A 24,502-nucleotide genomic window follows, 5' to 3' on the forward strand; every position below is an offset into this window, starting at 1 on the left:
ACCTCAACGCCTACGGCATTCCCGTTCTCCGGAGAAAAGGCGGCTTCCGCCGCTGCTGCCGCCGCCGTTGACACCCACGTTCGAAAACGCTTTCTCGCCCGCCAGCCCGTTTCTCGTCCCGCGGCCTGCGGGAAGAAGAGGGTGGAGCCACGGCAGCGCGGTCACATGACCTTGCGTGGCGGCGCAGCAGCCATCTTGTGTTGTTGGGGTTGAGGATTGGCTTTGGATTCGAGACTCTCTGTTCACGACCTCAGGTAAACCGAGCCTTCGTGGCCCCTCGCCTTCTCTTTCAGGCGCGACCCCTTGCTGAGTTTCCGCTTTCTCCTCCCGTCCCATGTCCACCCCGTTGTCGCGGCCCTTCCGCGTGAACGCGCCTAGGCCTCTCGCCAAGCCCCGGCCTCCGTTAGGTCTCGTGTCCGCAGAAACGCATGGGAGACGTGGAAAAGGGGTTCCAACCTGGCATGGAAGGTCGTTAGCTGTGGCGTGGGTTTCTGGGTTATTTGCAGGGCACGGGTGAACGGGAGGAAGCCCTGGTGGGTCTCCGCCTGTCCTGGCTCCAGCCTGACACTAGACAGTTGTGGGCCTTTCCTTCTCCATGCGGTATGTTGGCAGGAGCTGCTAGGTCTGGGTGGGCTATTCCTTGGTAGGCAGCCAGAGGAGTGTGTGATTATTCCTAGCCCTTGTGTCTTCCCCACCGCCCCCGGTGACCATTTCCTCTTCGCGCTATGGGACTGTGGGAAAGCACCTCGCCTTTCTCATTCCTTAGTCGTGACTTGCCAACACCAAGAGGGAAGAACGGCTTCAGCAGCTGCTGCCCAGTGACCCCGCATCGGAATGGCACTTGATATCTGTGTGATTGTGTAGAGAGTTTGGGGAAATGGAGGATCATTATTTTTGGGAAAGCAGCGGTTGGAATGTTTGGTAGCTTCCAACAGCAGAGGCATATAGGTTACTCGAAATGACAGGTACTTCCACCAAGTACAGGGTTATAGGAAAAGTAGCTTAAGCATATATTGGTGATTTCCGAAGTACAGTGAAGGGAAAGAACAGCTCTGTAGATATCATTTTATGCTCTGCTTGTTTTATCATCAGTACAACAAGATAAATTGAATCCATCCTGTGTAAATTGAATAATATGAGAGCCAGCAAATGCCATGTGTCAAGTAATATTGGAATTCTCTTAATACAGCAGAACGAAAGTAATAAACAGTAGCCCCATTCAGAAGACACCTTAACCCATGGCTTTAACCATGGTGGTTAAGCCAGAAGATACCTTAAATCACAGCTTTAACTATGGTGAATAAATCAAAAAGCCTTATTCACCATGGTTAAAGTCATGGTTTAAAGTGTCTTCTGAACAGGCCCATTGGCTTACCAACATGACAGGGTTAGTTAGTTATGTGCCTTCAAGTAGACTTTGACTTATGGCGACCCTATAAATCAGCCACCTCCAGTTGCATCTGTTGTAAACCAGCCAATTCAGATACTTAACTTCATGTTCGTATCTTTCTTTATGGAGTCAATCTATCTCCTGTTTGGTCTTCCTCTTTTCCTTCTGCCTTCTGTTTTCCCTAGCATTATTATTTTTCTAGTGAGTCATTTCTTCTCTTCTATGTCCAAAGTAGGATAATCAAAATTTCAACATTGTTGTTTCTATTGAGAGTTCTGGCTTAATTTGTTCTAGAACCCATTTTGTCTTTTTCGCAGTCCATGGTATCTGCAATACTCTCCTCCAACACCACAATTCAAATGAGTTGATCCTCCTCCTATTTGCTTTATTCATTGTTCAACTTCTGACAGAAAATAGCAACCTAACAGATGGTCTTGGCATTGTTTGTATCAATGTGATTAATACAATTTTCTATACTGAATGGGCTTACAGGTGCTGACCCACAAAAGCTTTGGAACGCTGAGTGTAGGGAGAATGTCTAGGTCAGGCGCTTTGATTAGGTTGGGACCAAGAACACCAAATGAGCAAGAAAACAAGATTGGAGTCTGAGGCATAGGAATTGGCTATGATAAGTCTGTGTGTGAAGCAAAGATGAGGCAAACATGACTAAACTGTGAGAAACCTGAAAGATTTTTAGAGCAAGCAGATTCAAAAGCCAGTGGGACACTTTTATAAGGAGAGGTCTTCCTATAAAGCATAGTCAGGTGTATAAGAACATAAAGAAACTACTGTCTTGTTTGTTTTTGGAAGCTTTTTTAAAAAGGTACATAGATAAGAACCCTGCTGGATCAGACTCTCCCAGCAACCATTTCCTGCTCTTCTCACAGTTTCCTGTGACCTAAAGCCAGTGATAAAAGGGCACAGCTAGAACTACTTTTTATATTTAAAGTTTGTTCCAAGTAGCAGAAGGGCATTTGAGGTGGTTGACTGCGTTTGGACATAACACTAAGTGGCTACATGAATGAGCCATGTATTATTATTTATTATTTATTATTATTTATTAAATTTATATACTACCCCATAGCCAAAGCTCTCTGGGCGGTTTACAAAAGTTAAAAACAGTGAACATTAAAAAGTATACAAAATTTTAAACTATCAAAAACATAAAAACAACAGTATAAAACAACAGTATCCATTTAAAACAACAACAGTTCTGGGGTCCATTAAAAAACAAAAAAAACACACCTTAGCATATATTGTTAAATGCTATTAAATGCCTGGGAGAAGAGAAAAGTCTTGACCTGGCTCCGAAAAGATAACAACGTATTCATGCACTCTCCCTTTCCCTCTGCTCCACTGCGACTGAGAGGAGATCGGAAGCATTTGCTTTTATCTTCAACTACCTGTGGTTTGTTGTTATGTCCAAATTGGGAACTGTGATTAATTTTAACTGTAGCAGAGGAAAGCAACTTGGTGCCTTCCAGTTGTTTTGGGCAACAACTTCCATTGCCCATCCTGGCTGGGACTTATGGGAGTTGTAATCCAAAACATCTGGAGAGCATCTATGAACTGTAGTTTGTTCAAACAAGTCAAGATAAGCCATGGTTTAAAATTGGCTTGTTCAGACAAATTATTACTACACTCGACTAATTGGCTTACTGAGCAGAGTTTGAATATGAACTTGCATTAGGAACTCCTCTTAGCAACCAGCAGTACAACTTCAACCTTGTAATGCCTGACAAAACAAGTGTGCCATGTGATGCTTCTGAAAAGCATGGATGGATGGACATTTATATTGTTCATCCAGAAAGGAATTCCAAAGCCTTGAGGTGATTACAGACAAAGCCCTATTCTGTTCTGCTAACATTCTTTCTTGTTGCAATGTCAGGATCTTTAAGAGAATCTTTCCCATAGACCTTAATAGGCTGGTGCTGGGAGATGGAAAGAGGTGTGCTCAAGGCATATAAACTGCCTTGTAAGGGTTTTACAAGCCAATAAACAGTTCCAATTTATTTTAGACAATATGCAGGGAAATCTCTAGAACAATGTATAAAATTTATATATTATAGAATTTAAACATGTCCCTGTATTTTATATTATACACAGCATATATAAAACATAACTACATCAACAGCCTTGCATCATTGCTTTAAAATACAGCTGTTTCCAATCGGGATTTGTGCACATACTGCTTTGGCTTCTTCTTCCTGGTCTGGTATAGCACAGGAGACTGGAGTTTGAAGGCCAAGTGTTATTGAATTTGGTCACATTGAGTAAGTTTGTTTATTCCTGATATATGTTATCATTCAATATATGTTATGGTTATGCATAGTTCAGATCTCTGAGCCACTCTTTAATTTCATTTTAAAGTTTATGACAAAGGATGATATTGTTGTAGTTATGTTGTATAAATATCTTAAAAATATAGTGACATGTTTCAATATAATATAAATTCCATACATTGTGCTATTAATTTCCTTGACGAAGGACCTTCATGTGGTCTGAAATGTACTGGAACGCACTATTTTTGTTGAATAAAATTGTTCTTTTGCTTAGCCCATTGGTTTTTGTCATCCTTTGTGGGCTTTCTCATTTTTATTTATTTATTTATTTATTGCATTTATATACCGCCCCATAGCCGAAGCTCTCTTGTTGAATTCGATTTCACAAGCCAATGCCAGCTTCTTAAATTGGACCACAAACAGGCTAGCAGCTTGTTTAGTTGCTGCAAAACTGATTAAATGAGCTTCTGTCTTCTTACACTTGTCAGGATTGAAGATATGGTATTACAAATGAGTAGCAGCTTTTGAACAGTCTTCAAGGCCAGTCCACTATACAGCACATATTACAGTAGTCAGGCCTTGGGGTTACAAAAGAATGGCTAATATCTGCCAAAACCTGATCTTTCAGGTCAGATGTAATTGATACTAGGCTCCACTAGCTATAGTTGCCATACAGGAGCAACTTAAGACTATTTAACTGATTGATAGAGCTTCAGATACCCCCATAGCCACAGCGTTAGACTCCTCCACAAGAGCATCAGGTTTACCCACCATCTCTGGATTCATCCTGAGTCTGTTAAACAACACCCTGCTCTGTATTTTATCACCATACCGACGATGACACTGCGTTCCAAATGTCCCAATGATCTCACTTAGCAGCTTTGTATAAATATTAACCCTGTGAAGCACCACATCCTGGCATCTAAGCCAGTAGTGAGCAGATATTGTGTAAGGATTCCATGTGCTCAAATTCAAGTATAAACATTTGAGAGTTTCTCTTTTGGTATCCACAAGATAGTCCAACCAATGTGATAAAATACAGTGGTCCAACAATGCTAATGAGAAGTCTTGGAGAATGAGCAGGATAGAATTTTCCTGGTCAGTTTTTGGGCAAAGATTGTCCACAAAACAATTAACGCAGTCACTCTCCCATATGTAGTTATGAAGGCAGATTAAAATTAATTGAGGAAGGCTGTTTCATCCAGAAAGCCCTAGGGTTGCTCTTCTCCCACATGCTCAGTCACCTTCCCAAGAAATGGAAGTTCTGGTCTAAAATTAGCTGAATCATCAATGTCCAAAGATGGTTTCTTAAGGAGGGCCCTGTTCACAGCCTCATTTTATGAAGGTGAAAGTCTGTTTGTTCCTCCCTAATATTCCTTCTAGGATCATTGATAATCGTAGCCAAAATCCCACCCAGTTTCCCCCAGCTTGCTTTCACAAGCGAGAAAGGAAGGATTCAGCTTTAAGGATGTGGTAGCTGTCACAAACTCTAGCAATCTGTCTCTACATCCTCAAGACCAAATTGAAAATGTTAATGTAATGTCACTAGAGTAATATATGTATCTGTCTTTTAGAGGGTAGATATATAATCTTGGAACCTCACTTGGACTCATCTCTACTCAGGCTATTATCTGAAATTATTGTTTCACTACTCTTCAGACATTGTTTTGACTCCTAGGCTGTTTACAGCTTTCTTAATATTAATTTTGAAAGCACCCTAAGTGTTTGGAAACTGTGTAGATAGTATGTTTCGATCCTAGGCTTAGTAGTTTGTGTAGATGTTCTAGTTCTTTAACGTGGGCATTTGTTTGGAAACTTTGGGATGCTCACATGCATAGATTTTAAAATATTTGAAGTAAATGAACAGTTCAGGGGAAACAAACACATTCAGGGCTTGATTTATTTTATGCAGAGATTCTGCTTGGCTTCTTTTTTCTCTTAATTGGAGAGGATAGCTTTTTGCATGTATTACCTTTGTGTGTAGAATTGTGTCCTCTGTAAAAGTGAATGGGCCCCTTCGCAGCAAACCATGGGTTAATTAATCCACAGTTAAGTGAACTACTAATTTAATTAGCCCATGTTTAGCTTGGTGTCTGGGCTCAAACATCATGTAGCAATGCCTGATCGGAGCTTGAATAATCAAAATGGCAGTGGCATGTGCTGCTGCAAATAATGGATTAATTAACCCATGATTTTTCACTGTTATGTGCAAACCAGATAAGTGAGAGAGCTGTTGTGGATAGAGCAGGGGTCTGCAACACTGCCTGTGGGTGCTGCTGCACCCAAAGGCTGAGGTACCCGACAAGCTATTAAAAGCCTATGAAGAATCGTTCCATAGGTTTGGATAATGAGCAGAAAAGCCCCCCTGCCGAGAATCAGCTGTGGGGGTGGCAAAGCTGACTCCTCTGCCAAGGACCCTATTGCCACAGGGATTCTTGATGGGGGGTGCACTTCACCCCCACCCTTTAGTCGAGTCTTGTTTTTCTGCTCCCTGACCAAACCTATGGAGCAGTTCCTCATAGGCTTCTATAGAGGATGAAATAGCCCCTCTGCCAAAATGCAGCTGGACCATTGGGGTGATTAGGTCTATGTTGGGGTTGAGATTTGTCCCCTCTCCAGTCGATTTTTGGCAGTAGGACGTTTTCTCATCCCATGCAAATGAGTGGAGAAATTGCTCCATTCAGTTGCATGAGGATGGTTAGCCAGAGAGAAAGAAACAAAGGCCAGAGAAAGGAGTAGGTGGGAGAAGGAGGGGCCAAGTTTGGAAGAAAGAAAGAAAGAAAGAAGACGGGTGGGTGGGAAGAAAAAGGTGAAATCAGAGAAAAGGGAGAAAGAAAAAAAGAAAGAGGAACTGGGGTGGGGGAAAGAAAGAGGAACCAGAGAAGGAGAGATAGGAGCTAGCGAAAGAGAAAAGGAAAGGAAGAACAACCAGAGAAGGAAGGAAAGATAAAGGAGCCAAAGGGAGAATAGGAGCCAGAGAGAGAGGGGGTGGGGAAGGAAAGAAAGTAGAGAGAGAAAGATAAAAGGAGCCAGAGAGAGAGAGAGAGAGAGAGAGAGAGAGATGCTGTATGGCAGAGCAGGGCTGTCCCTTCCTCCCTACCCCCTTACAAGTCCTGTAGTATGTGTGAAGGAATTGAGAAGGGGTTAACCACACTGATCATGCCAGCTTGTGAGACACTCAGAAGTGCCAAGAATCTCTCTTGCTACTTCTTAGTAACTCCAAAGCATTGTACAAGGTGAGTGAAGGACCCTCCTTTTCTCCAAATTATTAGTTATTTATTTGACTTATACCCTACCTTTATACCAAGAAAATGGCACTCAAGGTGGCTTACAATCACAAATAAAGCTTGACTTAACCAATAATAAAACAAATGTATCAAAACAATTAAGAATGGAACAACAGCAGAGAGGGAGTGAACCTAGCCTTCCTCGGCAGGGAAGTCCACAGCGGCCACCGAGAATGCTTCCTTTCATGTCACCATCAAACACACTTCTGAATGTGGCAGTCTCAAAAGAAGGAGTCTCTCCTGAGAAGCTTAACACCCAGAGATACTCATATGGAAGAAGGTAGTCTTTCAGGTAGTCTGGACTTCAGAGGAAAGGGTCACTCTCTCACTGCATTTAGTGATGTGTGTGTGTGTTATTTTATGCCAGTCTATAAATGTTGTCACATTGGAGAAACTCCAGGTCATTGATGGTGTCTTTATGTTGGACCTGTTTTTTGTGATGATGATGATCAACATAATTTTAACCCATCTTTAAGGTTGCACTGCCCTCACAAGGTGGTTTACAGAATTCAGTCAGATTAAAACCATGAACATAAAAATTAAAATTAAAATTCCCACACATGCAACATCAGCTAATGATTTAAAGCACCTCTGGAATAAATACCTCTTCAGGTTTGTTTTTAAAAACCAGCAGGGATGAGGCCTTACATACCTCTCTCAGGAAGAAGTTCCTAAAGTGTGGGGTCAGCACTGAGAAATCTTTATCCCTGTACCCACCAGCCTAAATGCATCTTGCAGTGGACCAGAAAATAGGGCCTCTAATGCTGATTTTAATGCTTGGGCAGTGTCATACGGATTTAGGCATTCCTTCAGATAATGTAATTTCAAACCATTTAGGGCTTTAAAGGCCAAAACCTGCACCTTGAATTGGGCTTTGAAGATAATGATCTATGAATATGGAATGGATTAAAATAGATGTGTGTGTTTTTCAGTTTCTTGTGAAACATTCAGAATAGAATAGCTGTGATTTTTATTGTAGATGCTATAAAGACAATTGCTGTGTTGACTTCCTTGAGCAGAAGAGCAGCTTGATTGAGCTCTACAGGCTTGTACCGTTGTTTCCCAGAATGACAAGTCAAGTCACATCATATGATACAGTGGGCGATTTCGCACATCACTTTAAGCCATGATGGTTTATAAGCTATTGTATTCTCCACATAATCAGACAAAAAAGCTACTGTGCATAGCTTATGTCCCCCATCCCTCCTCCCTCTGTTGTCCTCCCAGTCAGCCAGAATGGTATTCTAGCTTCGTTTGCGATGGAAACCAAATCCTGGCACCCCTTCACTGCCTCCACATCACCTGCCCTCTTCCAAGCCGGTTTTCATTCCCATCTTTCCTTGCACTGCCGCAGCACTCAGTAGCATGGCCATCCATAGAAGAAAATGGGTGGGGGTCAGGCGACATACGCAGTCTGTTGCTAGGCAGATCTCAGAAACAGATCTGGTGGCTGGAGCAGAGCAGCAGCAGAGGTTTTGACTGCTTTTGCCAAGCAACTCTGTAGCCGATCTTTCAATCACTCTATAAGCCACTGTGGAGTGCCAGACGACACAATAAGCCATTATGGTTTAAATAAACCTTGCTGCAGACCATGGCTTATCATGGTGGCTTATTTTGGCTAAATAAACCACAGTGGTAGGGGGGAACTGCTTGCAACGACACAATAAGCCATGGTGATTAATAAGCTACTGTGAGTATTAACCTGTGTTCTTTATCAGCCTTGCAAATAGTATATAAAAGCTCCCAGCCAATAAAACACAGTGGTAGTCTGTGCGCCTGCAAGTGCTTGTATCATATGTGACTTGAGTAGTGGATCTGGGAAATGATGATGGAGCTAGACATATTGCAGTAGGTCTGTGAATATGTTGTGCCTTTTTTGAAAAAGTTAATAGCAGCTCCCCAGCATAACATTTGTCTCAGGACCATGACACCAGTGCAGGGTTTTTCAACAACAACAACAAAATATCTCTCCACATTGCTTTTCTGATGAAAATGTGACCCCCAAAGCTGATTCCATGTGTGGAGGTGCAGTTACCTATCAACTTCCTCCCAGAGCAAGACATTGTAAGGGGAAAGGATTCAATCTCCCTGCTCCCGTGCCATGATCTGACATGTGGCTGCTATTAAACTTCAAAGAATGTGGGGTATCCTTTTCACAGATCTACCACATCATATCCAGTTTGTCTCTTGCTTTCCCTAAAAGAAATTATTTTCTTTACATCTTAGATTGGGGTGCAGAAGCTCTTTCAGCATGAGGGCTGAATTCAATTTTGGAGAAGCTTTTGGAGGCCAGATGCCAAAAGTGCAAGGCCAGAATACCAAAAATAGCTTAAGCAAATTCCTACTACCATTAATCAAGCCTGAGCATTTCAGCCTTTTAGAATGGGGGAAAAATGTACAAAAGCTGGGAAACTACCAGACAGTCGGGAGTAGAATGGGGCCAGGAGAATACAGTGTTGCCATGGGGGGAATTCTGGAGGGCCAGATTTGGCTCCCAGGACTGAGATTCTGTATTTTGTATGTAATGATTTGTTTAGTGGCTGCTTTTTAGAAGTTTAAAGGCTTTTGTGATTCTCGGAATTGTGCAGAAAATGATGTAATATTACTTTGGCTTACTTCATTAGTTTAATGTTAGTGTTGTGAGATCTAGAGTGTTCCTTCTGAACTTTTCAGGGCTGGGCAGTTAACCAGTCAATGTTGAGTCAGTCAAATATTGTCAAATAATGTTGTCAAGTATTTTTAAAGTATTAACTTTATTTGAATTAAATATATATAAGTCATCAACAGGTTTGATACTTAACAATAATTTCAAAATCAAATTGTTAAGTTATTGTGAAACAGTAATATTGCCCCTCTAGGACTCTTGCAAAACAGACATCCCAATCACACAGAGGTGCTTTTTGCAGCAAGAAAGGGGGAGCCATGGATGATCCTCCCTAGGCAGTGACCTTTGCCACTGATAACTGCTTATTACCATGTTTCTGTTTGTAGATGCAGTTTCTGTTTGCTGTAGTTCTAGCAGTTGGCCAGTAGGAGAAGCTAGGTTTTCCAGTATTTGGCCATGATCAAATAATTTATTTATTTATTTATTGCATTTTTATACCGCCCAATAGCCGAAGCTCTCTGGGTGGTTCACAAAAATTAGATCGACCGGATTAAAAAAATAGTCCGGCAATTGATAATATTTGACTGGTCAATTGTAGGAATACTTTACGTGATATCAAGGATGTAAGTATGTTTGAAATATTAGTTTCAAATAACTATTCCTGAAGATCCTCTTAAATAACAATATAAGCAGTCAGACATTTCTTTGAGTCCCACTTTTCCTCCCCCAAAGGATCATTGATGTTTCTGTTAGGGCAACACAGATTAGAAAGTCAAGCCCACTCCTAAATTTGAAATGTGTATTTTATTTTTCAAACATTAACTTTGGAAAAGTGAATATTTGTTTCATATGACAAGCTACGTGTAAGACACAGCCTTACCTTTGGTTCTCAGAGCTGCTTTATCATAATGTTACAAGATATTTATGCCTATTTGCAAAAAGCATAAGCTTCCTGAAAAAAAGGTGCAGTGATTTATTTCTCATGAACATTCTATAGAAATCGTTTTTTAAAAAAGTTTATTGTACTAGCCAAAGGCCATGACAAATACATCAAAAGTATATATGCGCAGAAACACAAATATTTTGAACATTACAAAATTTTACAGATGAATTAGGATTTACCTTAGGTGAAACTCAGCTTTCACTTAACAGTCTGAATCTTCAAGGCAGCTTATGGCAATTTTGTCTAGTTCTTTCTTCCTAATCCTTTTTGCTGCCAGGTCAAAGAGAACCACTTTATGTGTCAGATGGCAAAGGGTGTCACTCAAAAGGAAATGAACACTTTTTGCAAGGGCAGTCCTATATCCATGTGTTAATAAGGGTTTCAAGAATCTCTCTCTTGAGTCCCTTATACAGAGGGCAAATTAGCACGTAGTGTACAATGTCTTTCACCTTGATGTTCGCCACAGTTATATTACCTGCATTCAAATGGCACCTTGTGATAGCATCCATCCAGGCTATTTGTTCTTGATGTAAAGGACTGCCTTTGTTTCTAAGCTCCTTAGCAGCCGTTGCCAGGAATGGGTTTCAATTTTGCCTTTTGCTTCTGATGGTATTGAGCAGAAACTTTGCTGTGCATACATAACATTTCTTCACTAGGATGGCAGTATGTGCCAGCCTTCCCCAACCTGGTGCCCTCTGGAAGTGTTGGTCTATAACTCCCATCATCCCCACTCAGCATGACTATTGGCCAATATATCTGGATGGCACCAGATTGAGGAAGGCTGGTATGACTTGCTGTTCAGGGTAAATATTGAGATGACAAACCACCATGGGAACAACATGACAATTATCATGGGCAGCCAGCCATGCTTGATTGTCATGTCATCCAAACCTGGAGCGCTTTTCATGGGATGGTTTATTTTTTGGAATACTGAGAACCCATGCTTGTTGTAGGGTTATTTTAACCCACAATGCATTGCTGTGTTGTCCAAACCCAGGAGACTGATTTTATTGTGGGTTGTGGCTTGGCAAAAAAGCCCATTCTGCTTGCTTTTTGTGATCTTTCCAGTGACTCTCTTGCCAAAGTGCCGAAATGGCACTGTGGAAGGACTGTAAATTATTTCCCAGCATTTTTTTTTTAAAAAAAGGTGCCTCAAAAATTATTATTATTGTTGTTATTATTATTTATTACATTTATATACTGCCCCATAGCCGAAGCTCTCTGGGCAGTTTACAGAAGTTAAAAACAGTGAACATTAAAAACAAATATACAAAATTTAAAACCATAAAAAGCATAAAATACAAACAAAAACAGACAATATCCATTTAAAACAACTATTCTGGGGTTAGTTAAAAAACTCAGCATATGCTGTTAAATGCCTGGGAGAAGAGAAAAGTCTTGACCTGGCGCTAAAAAGATATCAATGTTGGCGCCAGGCGAGCCTCATTGGGGAGATCATTCCATAATTGAAGGGCCACCACTGAAAAGGCCCTCTCCCTTGTTGGCACTCTCCGAGCTTTCCTCAGAGTAGACACCCAAAGGAAGACCTTAGATGTTAAGCGTAGTGTATGGGTAGGTTCATGTCGGGAGAGGTGTTCCATCAGGTATTGTGGTTCCAAGCCATGTAAGGCTTTATAGGGTTGGGTTTTGTTTGTTTGTTTGTTTTTGTTTTACATTTTTATACCGCCCAATAGCCAAAGCTCTCTGGGCGGTTTATAAAAAACCAGCACCTTGAATTGGGCTCGGAAAATGCACAATTGGGTTTGTAATTTATTATTATTGTTGTTGTTGCTCTTATGGCTGTCAGATATGTGGAATCTTGCTGGTCAATTTCCTTGTCGGTTTTATCTGTCAAAGGGAACAGGGAAGGGGAGCAGGCAAGTATAAATAAATTGATAAGACGAGGTTGCAAATCTGCTAATTAGTGTAGAGTTACAAAGGACCAAGGGAGAAATAATACTAAGGGGAAGGAGGGAACTGGTAGCGCAGTGCAGAAGCACTGAAAATGTTGGGGAGAGGGGAGCCAGAGGAGTAAGTGCAACAAAAGCAGGGGAACTCCATATATCAGACAGCCATATATATATTAAAAAATACACCCCCAAATTGTGCATTTTTGAGACACTGAATTTTGTTTTTAAAAACTGGGGGAACGAAAAGTGGTAGTGATTGGAATAGGGTGAGGAAAACAAGATTTTTTTTCTGCAAAATCACTTGGGATATATGATGGAGCCAGCTGGAGGACTGAGGGGGAAGGATGGGGAGAACACAGCCCATGGCAAACCTGATCATATGTCAGGTGTAGAGTGGGTTGTTCTGCAAGCAACCATTTCAACACGGCTTATTCACGGGGCATCTTGACATAATGTGCGAATCTGACCAGTGTGTAATACATAGGTTTAACTAAGTGCTTTTTTGTTCATAGCTATCAAGAAGTTCATCAGAATGTTAGAATTATTAGACTGTGTGGTTCATCATAACATAGATGAAAAACTTACTCAAACTCTACATATTAACTGAAAAAAGGTATTCAGACAAGTTGGGTTCTAGGAATTTTCATACAGGAAGGGGAAATTGGGGTTTACAGGAAGCACTTGTTCTAATTCCTTTCCTTAAGTTAAATAAAGGGATAGTCACTTCTCCAGTGAAGGGATTATCTTTTTGGGAGTGGAAATTTTGCTGTGAGAGAAGATTGTCACAGGACAAATATCCATCAAGGCCATAATCCTGATCCTTTAAACAGTGGGCTGCTTAGTTCTGTAGAGTAGGGGTGCAGGACCTCAGGCCTGGGGCCAAATTCCCCAGATGACCCCTTTCCCCAACCAGTAATCATTTGGTTGTTTCCCAGGTTTTGTATCCTTCCCCCACCCATTGCCAGCATAGTCCTCTCCTGCCCAACTTTCCCACACCCATTTAGGTACAATAGATGTTTGCATAGTCATGCTACTTACAATATAGGCGGGAGTGATATAAACATTGTTTAAAGTTGCTTAGTCTTTTGCAGCACCTTGTAATACCCAGGATAGTGTGATTAAAAATGCAAGGGACACTTCAGACATATTGTAAAAGATTGAACATATCTTCCAAGAAGTTAATGTAGGTCTCTGAAGTGGGAAAGTCATTTACAGTGCAATCCTATGCATGCCTTCTCAGAAATAAGTCTTACTAAGTTCAACAGGGCTTATTTTCAGGTAAGTAGATACAGGATTTTAACCTTAAGTAGTTAAGTTCATTTTTTATTACCTTCAAACATGACAGAGTTTTGAGGTGAGATCTAATGTAGATATTAAAAGTATACGATCTTGAGGTAGTTACTTTATAATAAAGTTAGAATTGTGCACTTTTTTTGTGCAGGTAGCTGAAGATGGTTCTTTCAACCTATCTTTCTGATTATATTTAAGAGTTGTGGCCTTTTGTGATTAAGAGTAGAATAATTTTGATTTCCATATCTTAAACAAATTCTCTGATAATATTTAACTTACTTTGTTTTCTTCTCTTCTCTTGAACATGTTTTAGATGTCCTGTCTGAGATGGAATAGTTTTCTACATTAAAAAATGTGTTACAGAATTTCATGGCAAAATCTCTGACAATCATTGATTTGAATAGATGTGATGTCACAAAATATTCCTGAATGTTGCCACCACTGCTCAGTGAATAAGCCTGTTAGTAACAGAATGTTTGTAATCAAGTTTCTGTGAGGGCATGTTTTTCATTTGGCTGGGATTAAAACCTTTCAGAAGCTCAAAGGATAGAAAAATTGTGTGGGCCCTGCCCAGGAAAATCTGAATAAGAAATCCGAGGACAGAGGTACATAATCTTTTTGGCACTGAGAGTCTTTTCACCCTTAAATATTGTGCTATCATCAAACTTTTTAATTCTCATTCACCAGAAAAGCTGCTTGGAAGTGTCTAGCAGATTAGACCTAAGGTTGGGGCGGGCAGGGAGAAAAGTGTGAAACAGCTAGGACAAGAGAGTGGAGCGGCTGTGCTGGACTGAAAAGCAGTGGAGGGGTATTGAAAGCTGTGAGGGGCCAATCCAGAAGATCCACCCTACCTCTGGAATGCCCCATTTTGGGCACTACTACAAGTGGGAACAATGCCAGCATTGGTTTGCATAGGTGCAATGTGGCCTTGGTGGCAGACAGTTTTCCTCTGTCAATGGAGCGCCTCTCCACCCGTGGACAGGGACCTCCTGGACAGCTGTACCAGGGGGTTGGGGGCATGGGCCTAGGATTGCTTTGTAGATGTTTATTTAGGAGTATTAAACTGTTCCTAATTCTTGACAGATTTGATTGCAAGATTTTAAGTGCTGCCAATAAAAGTTACTAGAGCTGTGTTTAACTTCCTCAGTGTAGTTATTTCTAAAAAATATATACAATTTTTAGGACCATAAAAGTTAAGACAAGTAAAAATAAACAGAATAAACCCAACCATAATATAAAAATGAAGAAAAATCAATCTACCAACAGTAAAGATGTTTATACAGCAGATTTAAAGCATTAAAAATCTTAATGTTAAAATGCCTGGGAGAGTAAAAAGGTCTTCACTTGGTGCCAGGCAAGTGTCTCTGGGGAGGGCATTTCACAATCTGGGTGCCACCACTTAAAAGGTGTCTCTCTATTGGCCACCCATTACAACTCATGGAAGCATCCAGAGAAGGGCCTCCAAATATTATCTTAATGTCCAAGTTGGTATAAATGGAAGGAGGCATTTCTTCAGGTAGCCTGGCTCCAAGCCATTTAAAGTTTTAAAGGTTAAAACCAGTGTTATGAATTGGGGACAAAAATGGACTGGCAGCCAATGCAGGTGAAGAGGTACTGGCATGGTATAGTCATATCAGCCAGTCCCAGTTAATAACCTCACTGCCCAGTTTGGGACAAACTGAAGTTTCTGGAACATTTTCAAAGGCAGTCCCACATATAACACATTTCAGTAATTCATACAGGAGATTACCAGAGCGTGAATAAATGTACCAAGCTTATCCCTGTCCAGGTAGGATCTCATTCAGTAAAACAGCCTGAGCTGATAAAAGATGCTCCATGCTCCCAAGGCTAATTATGCATTGAGCGACAGTGCTGGGATGTAAGAGCACCAAACTGCAAACCTGATCTAGAACAGGTTGAACACTAAACTGAGCAGACAAGCCACCTATTAACAGCACCTTCATCTGATCTGGATTGAATCTGTTTATTGGCCCTCATTCAATCCATTTCTGCACCCACTGATTGAGAAATCCACTGGAGAAACCCACCTGGATTCTATGAAAAGGAGAGAGAGAGAGAGAGAGAGAGAGAGAGAGAGCAAGCAAGCTTGTGCACATCTCCAAAAGACCTCTCCCATTGGTTCCATGTAAATAGAGATAGGAAATGAGGTATTTTTGAGTACAACTCCCATAATGCATGACCATTGGCCATGCTGGCTTGTAGTTGTAGTCCAAAACATCTGGATTGCACAAGATTGCCAATCCCTGACATAGAGCAGGGGTGGGCAACTTTGGTAATTCTGGGAGCCATTTTCATGCCACAGTTCACAGGGCACCACCAAAAAAATTCTCCCCCAAAATTGAGTCAGATAGCACTCCCTAGCACTAAAAGAGTTAAAATTGCTATAATTGACTTAGCGCTAAAAGGGGCAAAGCAATCATTTCATAGCATCATCTTCTGGAATTCACTGTCCAAGTAGAACTACTGTCCAAGTAGAGATGATGATGATGATAATAAACTCCACTTCTCAGTAGAGGTCAATTTCTATTCCAAACCCAAGTATGATTTATTAAGAAGCTCTGGATGGATTCATGCATAAATGTGTATTGCTGAATAACTTGAAGGTGAATGTGTGAATGTAACAACCTGTATTTGAACAATATTTGAGATATCTGGTGTCTGATAAGTTACCAGCCCACCCACATATTCCTATGTCAGTTACTAATGGCGCAGAAATGGTGTCAGGTATAAGTCTCATGCAAGGCTGGGGAGGCCTTGCAGGTTATAGGTAGATTTAATTAGAACTTCTTTGGTATGTCTGTGCAAGCTTATCTCTGTCAGAGTTTATTATTTATTTATTTATTTATTACGGGAGTTGCTCCCTCCCTCCCTGTCTTGACCTTGAAGCTGTAAGACTTCTGTGAGAAACTGATAAGATTGTTTAGAAAGGCCCTTAAGAATGTTTAGAAAGACTCAGATTGTAGCGTCATCTTGGTGGGCTGAGCAGTGTCGCCCTGTTTGGACACGGGCATGATTTACGGACCAGAGCTCCTGTCTGTCAAGGGGTTTTGAACAGGCCTACACCTCCCTTTATAATCTCATGGCCTGAAATCCCTCCCTGTTTGGATCCATCATTTGGGACTTTGAAAGCACTCTGCACATGGATTCTCTTCTATTTGGACTTTAGATTTCTAAGGACTGTGTCATGAAAAGAACTTTGAGGCTTTTTATAGACTTGAGCTTGCATTTGCTGTGGATTGTGTGTTTGTGGTTAGCTCAGCACAGCAAGCTGGGATTGACGATTGGACTTTTCCTCTGCCAGACTCAGGTGGTTGGGAGTTTCCTGGGTTGAAGTACAAGCACTGGACTCCTTGCATCTGGGGTTTTACCTCCCCTAGATTGTGTGTTTGTGGTCAGCTCAGCGTATGGCGGGCTGGGATTGACCGCTGGATTTCTTCTCTACCAGACTCAGGTGGCTGAGAGTTCCCCCGGAGCTTTAAGTATTTTGGAAGCTTGAAATCATTATGCTTTTCACGGTGAGATTTCCCTGAATAAAAGAAGTCTCACTGATTGGATGTCCCGTGTCAGTTTGCCAGCATGTGTGAATGCCAGAGGGAAGGGGACCCATGACAGGTGGCTTACAAGAAATGGTAAAACTCTGTTCCAGTCCCAAAAGCTTCCCGTGCCAGCCCACCTTGAATCAGTTGTTACTTGCTGCGGGCGACTAAGTGAGGGGTTATATGCCAGGGGCGTATAATATCGAAGTGTAGTTAATTAGGACATTTTTGGTACTATTTAAGCCTCCAGAAATCAATTCATCAAGGCCAAGGGTCTTGATTAACATCACAACATGAAAAAACACTCCTTCTCTCTTCTGAGTTGAGGGAGGATTTACTTATGTCATACTGTTTTAGAGCAGGAAGAAGCAGTGTGAAAGACTTGTTGCTCCTACTTGCTCCAAATGCAAGTGTCATATGAGAGAGCACTCCCCCATTCTCTTGCATAGACTAAGTGGTGGAGATATGTCAGTGATGAACATAAATTATGTCTAGCCAAGCCAAAATTAGTAGACCCCTGGTAATAGAAGTGGATTTTTTATTAACTTCTCTGAATTCTTTCTAAAAGTACAATTATAATGGCTTATTGAAAATTGATCTTTAGCCAGTGAGAGTTGTTTTGTGTGTGGGAACTGATTTCTGTATATGGATTGCTTTTGCTGAGGTTTCAGGAAGTTGTGTAGAATTAGGGCTATAAGGAGAATCCATCAGCCCTGCCTCCACATGTCAGGGATCCCTGGTGCTCAGATCTGAGAGTGCAATTTCCTATTTCTTTCCCTCACAACAAGGAAGAAAAACTGCATGCACTACCCCGCACATCTTTTCAGCAGGGAGAATATCAGCTGTGAGTGCGGATGCAGCTGCGATGCCTGTTTGGGCATCTAGTTTTAGCTTTTCATTTGTTAAAATGAGATTACTGATTCATGATCTTGTCTTTCTTTTTCAGGTTAATACTTTTTTTTAAAAAAAAAATGGCAGCAGAAACTCAGACGCTTAACTTTGGGCCTGAATGGTAAGTTTATTATGATTGTGTGTCCAAGGGATTTTCATTAAGAATTTAGGCAGTAGCTGGCTTATTGATGCGTTGCTTCAGGTGGTGGGTGGGAAAGAATATGTGAGTCGTTAAACTAGCTTTTTAGTTACAATTGGTTAATTATATGCCTGGTTTGAATTAAGAGCAGGCACCTGTTGATGTTCTTCATGGTCTCTGTGCATCACACATATGGGCTCAGCTATAGAAGCCCATTTCTTCTATAGCTGAGGAATTTTGGCAGGAACCCTCCACCACCATCCCAGTGTGCATGTCCCTGGCAGATTCCTGCTTATACCCTGAGTTCTCTTTTGACTGCCATGGTGGTGGCCTTGTGAGGGAACATCTCTGCATTCAGTCATTCTGAAAACGTTTTTCTGTTGAGGTTTTTGTTCATTCTTTATCTCTGTCTATTGTTGTTCATCCTTTAATTTTTTAAAAAGATTTTGTTTTTCGTGATCGCCCAACAGGCATATGCCCCCCCCCCCCCGGGCTCCTTTTCACATGTGTGTCCATTGTGGAAGTAAAACCTCCAACTGATGGACATTCTTTGTGCCTTTGGGCACTAGGTCCAAGCCTGTCTGCACTGTTGGGCATTTACCAAACAGACTTGAAGGAATTTAACTGATTGGCTATAAGGAGGAGGAGCAGCAGCTCTAAAATGACAACAGAATCAGTGCAGGATTGACCACACTGTTCCAATCACGATTCCTACTTTGCCACCATTACTACAATCCCCAATACCAATGGCTGTATCCACCCTGTCGCAAAAACTGATTCGGAGTGCGTCGATGTCAAAGGCTGAGATTGGGGATGCTTCCCCAATCCTTTGCAACATCAGCAATACTTATCACCTTGGTGTGGAAGGTATTGGGAGTGACGCCTGGGATCACTAGATTTCGTCTCCTCGATGGTGATTGTGCCTGTAGACATTACAAGTGGCATCAGTCCCAATCCAGATCCCCCTTCTCTGACTGGGATAGACACATGAAATGGGAAATGCCTTACAGGAGATCTCATGATTGGGACATGGGTCAACGCCACCGGCAGTAATACTACTCTCACCAGGAGTCCTATGATTACAGTGTTTGTCAGTATTAATCACCATCTTCGGCCACAGTATTGAAACCACTAGACAATGATGGAATCATCACTTCCCAACCAGTGCCTCCCAGGTATAACTCACCATTCATGTATAGCTTACAATCTAAATCTAACCTCCTAACTAATGCCTCCAATGCAGTCTTCTCAACCAATGGGTCAATCACTCTTGCCTTGCGGCCTTCACCAGTTCACTTATAAAGGTGCAAGACACATACCATCACAAGCCAGCCCCTCCGGGAGCCTCCCCCATTTTTGGGGACCGATGAATATCAGTCAGACTTGACTTCGCAGTCTGCTGCACCATCGATTTTCTCTCCAGATACAGCAGTGGGATCCCAGGATGCTATCTCCCATCAGACAATTTGGGGCAGCTAGGACTTGAGACACAACAACCTGTCTCAGCCATCTGAGTTCTGGTGTTTAATTCTGTAAATATTGAATTTTCTCTCATTCTTCCATCTCTGCACCATACCATAACACAGTTGTGTAAGCCCCTCTCATCTATGCCTCCCCCATCTAAATGGCTTGTGGGGATGTATTGAATTCAGGATAAGGAGGCTAAGTTTCTATTCACTCATCCTGCCCTAAACTCTATTGTTGTTGAGGCAGCACAGGGTAAGTCAAGGACACTTCACTTCTCTCCTGAAGACAAGGAGGGCTGCTGTCTTGACTTGCTTGATATTCTTCAGCAACCCTGCGAACCAAAGTGTCCAACAGCCAGCCAGATGTATTGAGGTTTCAACTCTTCCTCTGAGAGAAAATTAGCTGCCTCTTCAACCACCATCCCAAGAACTAGAGATCCTGCCCGGTTGTTTCAAGGTGAAACCATGTGCCTATCCAGGCAGCAGATCAACACCTCTTAACTTCAAGTGGACTGATGCTAAGGTCCTAGTTGGAGCTGTTGCTTTGAGGTGCTGCACCTGGCTGAGGTCTACAGACTTATCCCAGAAGGTATCGAGAATGTACCATTTGATGGCCAAAGTTTTTTCAATTCTAAGACTGACGAGGCCATAGATGCAGTTTGGAAGGCATGGAATATGTCATGCCTGAACCAATTAATTCCTTCATACAAGTAATGTTGCTGGTCCCATCTCCCCACAATGCAGTATTCCTAACAATTGGGGCACAGCAGGCTCCTGTGCCAAGAAGCAGTAGCAGTTTTGCCACGGGGGCAAAAAGCATTGCCTGTTACTCTCCCCTTCTTTCTTCAGTTCCCTGCTCTACCGCCCATCTTTCAAACTCATCAGTCTTCTTTTCTACCAGCCTGGACCAACATGACATCAGATCCCTGGGTCCTTTGCATCATCCAGAAGGGATATAGCATCAAGTACAACGCCCTCCTTTGCTCAGTGCCCTCTGACCAACAGCCCCATTGCAAGCCCTTTGGCAAGTATATGAATCCTCTTGGCGAAAGGCACCATAAAAGGCACCTGTCCTGTCCTGTCATCTCAGCAACAGGTTTTTCTCCCATACGTTATGGTACCGAAGAAGGCTGGAGAGCTTTTCCCTAATCCTGGATCTCTGGGACATTAACATCAACACTTCCATTATGCCCAGGAAGTTCTGCATGGTCTCCTTATCATCAATCCTACAACTGCTGTCCAAGGGAGACTTGCTTGACCTGAAGGACGCCTACTTTCACATTGTGATTGAGAAGTCATAACCACACCTTCACTTCATGATCGAGACTGATATCTACCAATTTCAAGTGCTTCCCTTCGGTTCTGATAACACCCCAAGAGTCTTCATGAAATGTATCGTGGTACTGTATTCTTATCCTCAAGTGCCCGAGATATCTACCCATATATAGATGACTTGCTGCTGGTAGCATCACCAGGTTCCAGCTTTTTCAGCCATTCAAGGTGACTTGCAATCTCCAAAATGACTTGGGCCTTGAGGAGTTGAAGAGAGTTGATAAGGTTCTCACAGAGCGTTCAAGCTGGACCTGTTGGGCAAACTGTTCCAGGTAACATTTGGACAATCATACAATTGTTGTGTACTTGAACAGGCAGGGAGGAATGAAATTACTCTTTCTGATCACCCTCACTCTCCAGATTATTTCTTGGTGTATGTCCCATCGGGTTGGTCTGTTTGCAATCTTGTGGGTAGTGTGGACAATTGGCTCAGCCAGACTATGCTGACCTCTCAGGAGTGCAAGATGGACAGGGAAATCCTGACTGATGTTTTCCAAGTGCTGGGGCGCGCGTAAGAACAATGTTTTTTGCCCAGTGTTTTGGACTTGAATGGGCCTGAACCCCAAAGTAGTGGGGAATGCCTTTGTGTTCACATGGACAGAGCACTATTCTACTTCTTCTCCCACTCTCTATTGATCACCGAGGTCCTGGCAAAGATAGGTATGGTTGGTGCACAGTGCATCTTGATCACCCCTTGGTGGCCTCGTCAGCTTTGATTTGCTCCACTTCTGCACCCAGTGAGGGACCATTATGTTTGGCTTCCAGCAGCGCCACATCTTCTCATCTGGGACTGAGGCAGAATTCAGCACCTGACCTTAAAGTGCTCTGCATGATGGCGTGTAGGATCTGGTGATCGGTACTAATGAGGATACCCCTGCTCCAATCCAGCACACCTTAAATGTTTCTCATAAGCCCTCAGTGAGACAATCCTATGCCAGGAAGTGGGCTGTTTTTTCATCCTTCACACACATTGGAAGCTTTAATCCTTAGGTGCCCTGTGTACCAAGTTCTACAGTTCCTGCTGTCACTATTTGACAGCAGAACTTTGTTCCGTCTGGCGCTATATGGCTTCTACCTCTGCTTCTCACCTTCCCATGGAAGGTTCCTCCATTCCTGAAAGCGAAACAGTTCCTCTGTCCAGAGGAACCTAACTCCTCCCATTTTAATGGAAGGTACCGACCTGGTCATCTTACAGGCACTATCCTCTAAGCCTTTAGAACTGCTGGTGACAGCAGATCTTTACCTTGTTACTTGGAAAGTGGTGTTTTTTGTTGCCATTACATCAACACAGCTCTCCAGTGAACTATCCACCCTGCGCACATAGATCCTCTTTGCCTTCCTTTTCACAGAGACAAGCTGGTTCTACACCCTGACATCAGTTTCTTTCCAAAGGTGGTGTCGGAGTTTCATCCAAATCAGGACATCCTTCTTCCAGTGTTCTTTCATTCCATTTGAACCAACCCTTCATGCTCTGTATGTTTGTCAGATGTTGGCCTTTTATAAGTTGAGGACTGAGTCATTCAGACAGTCACCCTATCTGTTTGTTTGTTACAGCAGTAAGTGCAGGTGCTCCCAGTCTCAACACAATACTTTGCCTTGTGGGTCGTCAAGACAATCAAGCTGCCATATGAAGTGACTGGTCTTGAACTGTCTGTCCCAGTCTGAGCTCACTCAACTCGTGCAGTAGCAACATCAGTTGCACTTGACAGGGCAGTTGAAATTCCAGATCTGTGACATGTTGCAACTTGGTTGGGGCCATCTATGTTTATTTGGCACTATTGGCTAGATGTTCAGGCCAGAGCTGATTGCTCCTTCAAGTGCACAATCCTTTCCTCTGTCTTTCAGTAGGACACCTATCTGCCTCTGGTGAGTCACCTTGCTACTTGTCCATATGTGTGATGCACAGAGACTACAAAGAAGAAAAGCGGGCTGTTTTTCTGTTGCTGTAGTTCTTCAAACGGTCATCTATGCATTCACACGACCCACCCAATGTCTCCCTTTGGTGTTATACTTGAATTCATTGTGAGTAGCAAGGATACATCTTGGTTCTGAGGCTACAATATCAGTCTCAAGGAACTGAGGGAATAAGGGGGAACCTGTTAGAGACATTGGCGCTGGGATGGTGAAGGAGGATTCCTACTAAAATTCCTCAGCTATAGAGGTTTCCCAAAATAGGATGTCATCTGTGCATTGCTCTCGAAAAACTGCAGTTATAGGTAAGCAACCTGTTAAAGAAATCCCAAATTTTGTGAGGAAGTCCATATTAGAATAAGTCATACAAGGAACACTGGGGCATAGATGTAGTTCCTTTTGTTGCTCATTGTCATTCTTTCTCATAACGATATACAGCATAGGGGTAGTGATGTGTGGGATGGATACTCCTGAGCGGGTTCCCTGTTATCTTGTACATTATGTGTGGAAAGAGTGTTGAGGCATGTTCTTATTATATTAAGATCTGGTTACAAGGGAACTGCACTGTAGTTACAAAGCATCATTCAGTGTGTGTTCGGGGACACAATGGACAAGGGTCACCGTTGTTGATCCAATTAAAGATTACCATTCCTTACAATAAAAATACTGTTGTTATTAGAATTACTTTTGGATAAATGATCTTCATTAGGGAATAGTGTATAGTTCATGTCATAAACTTTAAAGAGTTGTATTTTTAATATTTATTTCATGGAAAACTTGCATACTTTACAACTTGTTATCCAAAAGATAAATATTTTGCAGTTCAACAGGATATTTTCCATCTGCTATTTTGTTCCATCTGTTACTAATAAACATATTGACCTGGTGCAGATGTAATGCTGGCTCCCTGCAAACCGTGGTTTGAAAATCAGGAATGCATGCTCCTGCCTCCCATATTCCCACTTCCTTTCTTGTTGTAAAATGTGGCTTTTCATTAGAAGTGTACCAGTGCAAACCAGGTTCCCTTGTAACTATGGTTTTAAAAACTATGTCAGACTGTGTTTTCAGTCTCTAGTGTATAAGGGAACTATGGTTTGCCATAGAAAGAAGGTTCGGTGAAAAAACTGCTGCTTCTGTTGTCCATTCACTGTTGTAGTAATGTTATTGTTTTCACTTGGAAACAAGGAAGCCATCACCTGATTGTTTGCCTGCCTTGTTTTCTCTGGCATTGGCTGCAGTTGGGACAGTGGTTTAGAGCAGGTATGTGAAGGCTTTTATGTGTGTATGCCTTTTTATTTTTCTATAATGCAGCTGCTGCAGTTGCAGTCTGAAGTGGAGGTCTGGCACAAGAAGAGAGTAGCAGTGTTACCATTTTCACCATTTCCCACTGAAAACTGCTTAGCAAATCAATATAAAATAATAAACTTTTAATGGGCCGAGGCAAATATGCTGCATTATTTCAAAAATATTGTATCTCATTAGAATCTACTTCTCTTATC

At 42.0% G+C, this 24,502-nt stretch overlaps 1 protein-coding gene across 4 annotated transcripts in view; it reads left to right on the forward strand.

Annotated features, from left to right (window-relative positions):
* Positions 1-224: 224 nt before the first annotated feature.
* Positions 225-24,502, forward strand: part of GIGYF2 (GRB10 interacting GYF protein 2) — an 80,073-nt gene continuing 55,795 nt past the window's right edge. For 2 of the 4 annotated variants that reach the window (XM_063132391.1, XM_063132394.1), the window contains exons 1-2: positions 226-254; positions 18,211-18,276. In XM_063132391.1, coding sequence (XP_062988461.1) covers positions 18,236-18,276 — 41 coding nt within the window. In that variant the 5' untranslated portion in view covers positions 226-254; positions 18,211-18,235. Of the gene's footprint in view, positions 255-18,210; positions 18,277-24,502 lie in introns of all 4 variants that reach the window. The other 2 variants (XM_063132392.1, XM_063132393.1) reach the window with 2 other exon arrangements.

The sequence above is a fragment of the Elgaria multicarinata genome, chromosome 8 (genome assembly GCF_023053635.1).
Source record: "Elgaria multicarinata webbii isolate HBS135686 ecotype San Diego chromosome 8, rElgMul1.1.pri, whole genome shotgun sequence".
NCBI lineage: Eukaryota > Metazoa > Chordata > Lepidosauria > Squamata > Anguidae > Elgaria > Elgaria multicarinata.